This window comes from Xiphophorus maculatus, chromosome 9, assembly GCF_002775205.1.
Source record: "Xiphophorus maculatus strain JP 163 A chromosome 9, X_maculatus-5.0-male, whole genome shotgun sequence".
NCBI lineage: Eukaryota > Metazoa > Chordata > Actinopteri > Cyprinodontiformes > Poeciliidae > Xiphophorus > Xiphophorus maculatus.
Window position 1 is genome coordinate 29393144 of NC_036451.1, and position 6195 is coordinate 29399338.

Genomic DNA, 6195 nt, shown 5'->3' on the forward strand with positions numbered 1-6195 from the left:
CCAATAGAACTGCAACTTATTTTTTAATCAATACTGAGGAATTATTAAACTACAACAAGCTCTAATTTCGTTCTGAAAAGTTAGTTTTTTTTCAAGTGTAGTAGGATATTCACACTACAAACTGGACCCAAATTACTTGAAAATGTTTGTTTTTGCAGTAAACAAGCCTGGAAATTATATTCACCCTGTTTGCTTTTTTAGACTTTGGTTTCCTTTTATGCTGATGACAGTATTATACATTTTTTGCACATAATAATAATAATAATAATAATAATAATAATAATAATTTTTTTTCCATGTTATAAGTGGAATAATCTGCCTGTGTAAACAGTACTTTTTAAATGAGTATTAAAGAATTATTCATTTAAAACAAGCTCCCATTTCTTGCTGAAAAGTTTTTTTCAAGTATAGATATTTATAGTAAAAACTTGGTAAGATTTTTGCAGTGTAATGGGAACAAATGACTCAGATATTTTACAATAAAATTAGCTGTGTAGCATTAAGGCTATTGGCAGCACAAACAAAACACAGACAGGTACAGAGTAAAGGCTCAGTTTTGTACTCATCTTTCAGCTAATAAATAATATCTGCTAGTCCTGTTGCCATGGGGATTTGTGCAGTTTCTCTCTGCTTCCCTGCAGCAAACATCTTCGGTGAACTTCAAGTCTGGCACAGGAAGTCGGAGCTGAACGCCGGGAACCGGACGGAGGCGGGCAGCTGGGTGATGATGTTGGCGTTGCACATCAGCTGAGCAAACACGTGGTTCTCCTTGGTGATTTCAGGGCACAGCGGCGGGTCGCTGTGAGGCGACGGCAGGGAGACGCTGACGGGGCTGTCACACCGCCCGGACCAGCTGAGCAGACGGCGGAACAGGGAGCGCCGCAGCAGGATGTAGATCCAGGGATCCAGGATGGGATTCAGGGAGGCGATCCGGATCGCCCGCAGGTCCGCCTTCTGATCGCTCTGGAAACGGTTGGCGAAAATACGGACCTGAAACGCAGGAACAGATTGGTGTTACTCTGATCATGAGGAGTTTAATCACGCCCAGTTTAAAAACACTTTATTGATCAGAAAGGGAAATTAAATGTTGTTGTAAGTCATTAATTCAAAGTCTTCAAAGAGTTAAGAGGAAAGATCTCCTGTAGCTGTCTGTATTACAGCGAATCTGAACAAGCCTCTGACTGAAGATACTCTGTTTTTCCAAAACACCCAGCCAGTCTCATGAAGAGGATGTCAGGCTTGTCCATAATTTTCTTGTTCTTATAAAGAAATCATCATCTCGAAATGTTTCCTAGTCATAAATAAAAGCAAATAAATGTTTGTTAGAAAAAAAATCAGAAATTTTTTAATTAACCTCAAATTTTCTAGAAAAAGAAAAACTTTCTGAGTTTCAAAAGTCAAAACTTTTCACCTTTGGAAACTCTTCTAGAAAATTCCTGATCTTACTCTCAAATTTGAGTTTTTCCTTGCAAATTGTAAACTTTTGGAGCTCAGAATTTTATTGTTCTTTTTTTAAATAAAATTTGATATTAAAACTCAAAATTTCTGTCTCCTAACAAATTTTTGACTTTCCAAGTTTTTTCTAGAAACTTTTTGCATAACTTGTCTGCAAATGTTCGACATTTAAAGCTCATAAACATTAGGTTGTTTTCTACAAAATGTCCAAAAGAAAATTCTGGAATTTTCTGTTAGGAAAAATGTCTAAGAAATTGTTATGTTAATCTCAAAAGATTTGTAGAAAAAACTTGAAACTTTCTGTGTTTGAAATGGGAAATTTTGGTAGAAAAAGAAAGTAATGTTTTGAAATCAATTTTAAACATTTTCTAGAAAAAACTTTGAATTTTTTTAGTTTCAAAAGTCAAAACGTTTTTGCATTTTGAAACTTCCAAGTTTTTTCTAAAAGATTTCTAGAAAAACTTGAACCTGCACCGCCAGGTTAACATTTTTTCACAAACTTCTGACATTTGAAACTAAAATTTCTAAGTTTTATCTAGAAAATCTTTGAGATTAATCTAAACATTTCTGATTTTTTTATTGCAAATTTACAACTTCTTGAGGTTAGAAATTTTTTTGAGAAAATTTCAGATCTCAACATTTCTGAAATTGACTCCCTTTTTCTCTCTACAGTGACCCTAATACGTCATTCTAAGTTTGTTTTGGTTTATTGTGACAATCAAACAAACGGAGGTGATTGCAAGCTGTCTGATTTTTGTTTTTGTTTTTGTTCCGCTCTTGGATTTTTGGATCCAAACGTGGTTCAGTCTGAGGTCCGTTTAATGAATAAAAGTCAGATCCGGTGCGATCTATTGGTGTTTTCTGGTCTACTCACCACCAACGGGGCCGAACAGGCCAGAACCACGGCGGAGGTCATCACCAGCACCGCCATCATCTGCGTCTCCGCGGCCGAGGACAGCGCCCTCCACCTCTGCCTGACGCTGGCTCTGGCTGAGGGCCGGTGCGCGGTTCTGCGGCGCATCAGCAGCAGCGTCCCGCACACCGCCAGGTTCAGCACGATGGTTCCGAGGATCAACATCAGGCTCACGGCCCCGTACAGCACGGAGTAGGTGGCGGCCAGCGGCTCCGAGGTCTTCCAGTCGATGAAGCACCAGGTGCCGGGCGGCTGCAGCTCGCTCCTGGACACCCCCATCATAGGGAGGCAGCAGAATAGAATATGGCTGATGTAGATGAAGAGCAGGAACTTCTGCGCCGAGCGGCGGTTCACCCCCCAGCGCTGGTGCCGGTAGGGCCAGCAGATGGCCAGGTACCGCTCCGCCGCCATGGCGCCGATGATGCTGAGTCCCGTCAGGCCGAAAAACAGCAGCAGGAAGGAGTCAAACTCGCAGACCTTGGGGTCCAGCAGCACCTGGTGGTCCAGGTAGTTGGCGATGGTGAGCGGGCTGGCCATGCAGGTGCCCAGCAGGTCCGTCACCGCCAGGCCGCGCACCAGTGAGAAGAAAGCGGACGATTTCTTCTCCTGTCTGGACACGGAGAGCACCAGGATGGCGATCAGATTCCCGATGGCTCCGCCAGCGAACATGAAGATCGGCAGCGCGATTTCAGTCGAGTTGCCTGACCGCTGCTGGCGCAGAGACTCGTTGACGGGCGCGGATCCGTGCGTAAAGTTCGGAGTCTCCATAACCAAAATGGGCCAGAAGCTGCCGGGGAACTGGGAGCGCATTTCCTCTTTTCCTCCCGGAGGATGAAGATCTGCTGAGTCCGAGCCGCTCTGCTGTCCAGTAATCCGCAAAGGGAGCGCTAATATCGGGGCTGAGACAGCGGGATGTCCCGGATGGTTGGCGCTGAGCCAACCAGCAGCCTGACGCGCATGATGGATGGGAAAAGCCTCAGTCTTTCCGCTCCAACTTTCATCACGGACGTGTGGTATTTAGAGTGAGGTTTTTCTGACAGACGCAACATTTCTCTACTCACACAGTGGAAATTCAGAGGAACTTTAATCTGGGTCAAAGAACTGCAACCCTTTCTACACAGAGGTGATTTTTTACTCCCAGGCCAGGTGGATAAAACTCATTTAGGTTGTTTCACAGCCTAAATGTTGTGAAACATGATTAGACTATCAGGTCCAGTTCTATCGGACCGATGATCTGGTAGAATCCAGGTATGCCAGAAAAACATCCCAAAATGTGAGTTTTTTTTAGCAAATTTTTGACTTTTGAAACTCTGAAATTTGAGATAATTTCTGAGATTAATATTTTCTAAAACAAATCTTGAAATTACAGCTTCTAAAGTTGAATTTCGATGTCGTTTTCTGGAAAATTTAAACCCATTTAATTAAAAAAATAATTCCTGCAAAATAAATGCAGGCATTTCAATCCTTGGAGCTTGCTATCATATGATATTTATGAATTATTACATTTTATGTTGGTTATGTTAGTGAAAATGTACATTTTATAGTCTAAATTACCCAAATGTGGCCTATTTATATCAAAAAATAAGAACAATTATGACATGCATAATTTATTATAACAAAGAATGGTTACAAGAGTTTTCAGAAATATTTTAGATACATAAAGATTCAATGCCACATCCAGCAGATGTCATTGTCTCAATGTGCCAAGCGACCTTTGACCTCATTTAGTCATTTCATCACTGAGGCAAAGTCAGGTGGAAATGTTAGTATGAATGAAAGGATACAATTTTCTTTATATATCAGTAGAAGACACTTGAAAGAACATATGTTCAAAATATTTTATTTATATTTGCTTATTTAAATATTTTACTGACTTCCTCTTGTACAGGTTTGTGACAGACATTGACCTCCAGCGTCACAGGCAGGAAGTAAAGAGGTCTGGTCATGTGACCTTTCACACCAGATACTTGAAATTTATATTGCTTAGAGTAGACACATTATTATTTTATTTTAAAACTTCAATTAGCTACCAAAAGTCAAAACAATTCTTTTAGAGCTCCCAGAAGTTACAACAATTGTTGCCGGTGGGATTAAACGGGTCTCTAAATTTCATATTTTTTCTGAAAATGTTTGACTTTTGAAGCTAAAAAAATCTCAGAACATTTCTGAGATTAATCTAAATATTTCTAAGCAGGATTTTTCCCCCTTTTTGTATTCTTTCCACAATGACCCGGTATGCTGTTGTATCTATTAGCGTCCAAGCGATCAGGATTTAAATTTAATGCAAACCAACCCCATCTGGATCTTCTCTTGGTTCTAGTTTGAATGTTTTCTGGAACATGCTACCTCTTTTCTCTCCAGTTCGTTTTAAAGAATCATCCTGGAAGTTTAATCGATGTAAACATTTCTGTTCAGGCTTCTTCTTGTGTTTGGTGTTTCCAAAAAGCAGAACAAAGCGCTCAGATTTGAAAAGCTCCTGACTGTAAACGGTCGTCAGGAACATCGGGGATCTGCGGCGGGGACATTCGGGACGTCAGCAGGTTCTGGTACCGTTAGACATTCATTACAGCTGGACTTGTGTTTACACTGAGCAGCAGCGGAGAGGGGATCTCTGTCTGCAGCCGACCTTAAAAGACAAAGTAAAACACCGGAGTGATGCCAGGGCTGGGAAACTCCAAACTGACTGGAATATTGTTTTGTTCGCTGTGAATCATGGGAGTTTATAGCTCTCTGTAATGGCTGAACATAGCCTGTGTTCCTGAAGTGCATTATCTGTGTCTGCTGTGTGACTAACAGGCCCAGAATAACATCTTGCCCTGTCCCTGAAAGTAAATTAGTAAAATATGTTCCTGGCTGTAAACATGTCTGAAGGAACCAAAACAGCAAATACAGATGTTTCGTTTGGGTCTCGTTGTTTATAGCAAAAATATACAGAAGTAAGTGGCCACCTGGGTTTAGCTAAGCGAGTAGGTATGGGGCCCGTTTATAACTGTAAGAAACTAACAGCGATATTTAGGGTTATTTAGCCTGGCACAGAGAAATAAAATATGGGTGTTCATTTTCAGACATATTTTTACCTACATTTATAAATATATATTTCACAGCTAAATATTTAGCTTACAAATTAAATATTACAAGCAAAAATACTTAGTTTAAAAACAAAATATTTACCTGTGAATCTAAATATTTAGATCTTTACAAAACATTTTATTTCATTGACAAATATCAGTTTGAAAATTATATATTTAGTTCCCAACTAAATGTGTAAGTCTGAGTTTAATGTTTACTTAACAAAATAAGTCTTTCATTTGGAGCCAAATATTTATTTTGAATACAAAACTGAATAGTTTGAGAACTAAATATCTTAGCTCAGACGTAAACATTTTGTTTCTGTTAGTTTTCAAACTAAATATTTGGCTCCAAATTAGAGGCTTAGTTCGCAGACTAGATATTTAGTCCCCAACTGATTGTTTAAGTCTGATGTAAATATTTTATTTTCAAACAAAATATTTTGCTCCAAATTAAGTATTTAAATATTGAAGTTTGAGCTATATATCTAGTTTTCAAACTAAATACTTGGGTCCAAAATAAATACTTATTTTACTAACTAAGTATTTAGTTCCAAAATAAATATTTAATTTACCAAATAAATATTTACTTCAGAACTAAATGTTAAACTTTGAGCTAAATATTTAGTATACTAAATATTTTTTTCCAAAAATAAATATATAATTTGTGTCTAAATATTTAATTCGGATCTAAATATTTACCTTACTAACTAAGATAAGATAAGATAAGATTTATTTGTCATTGTCATCAACAGATTA

At 38.7% G+C, this 6195-nt stretch overlaps 1 protein-coding gene across 1 annotated transcript; it reads right to left on the reverse strand.

Moving 5' to 3' along the window:
- Positions 1–358: 358 nt before the first annotated feature.
- LOC102232556 (prostaglandin E2 receptor EP4 subtype-like) lies at positions 359–3441 on the reverse strand. Its single transcript, XM_005805241.2, has 2 exons — positions 2330–3441; positions 359–990 (listed from the first exon to the last, which is right to left on the reverse strand). The coding sequence occupies exons 1-2, from the start codon at positions 3176–3178 to the stop codon at positions 661–663; spliced, it is 1179 nt and encodes a 392-aa protein (XP_005805298.1). The 5' UTR covers positions 3179–3441; the 3' UTR covers positions 359–660.
- Between the last annotated feature and the right edge of the window lie 2754 nt (positions 3442–6195).

Coding starts and splice junctions, on each gene's coding strand:
- LOC102232556 (XM_005805241.2), bottom strand. CDS start 3,178: ATGCGCTCCCAGTTCCCCGGCAGCTTCTGGCCCATTTTGGTTATGGAG. Junction 991..2,329: donor CCTGTTCGGCCCCGTTGGTG/GTGAGTAGACCA, acceptor CCTGCGTTTCAG/GTCCGTATTTTCGCCAACCG.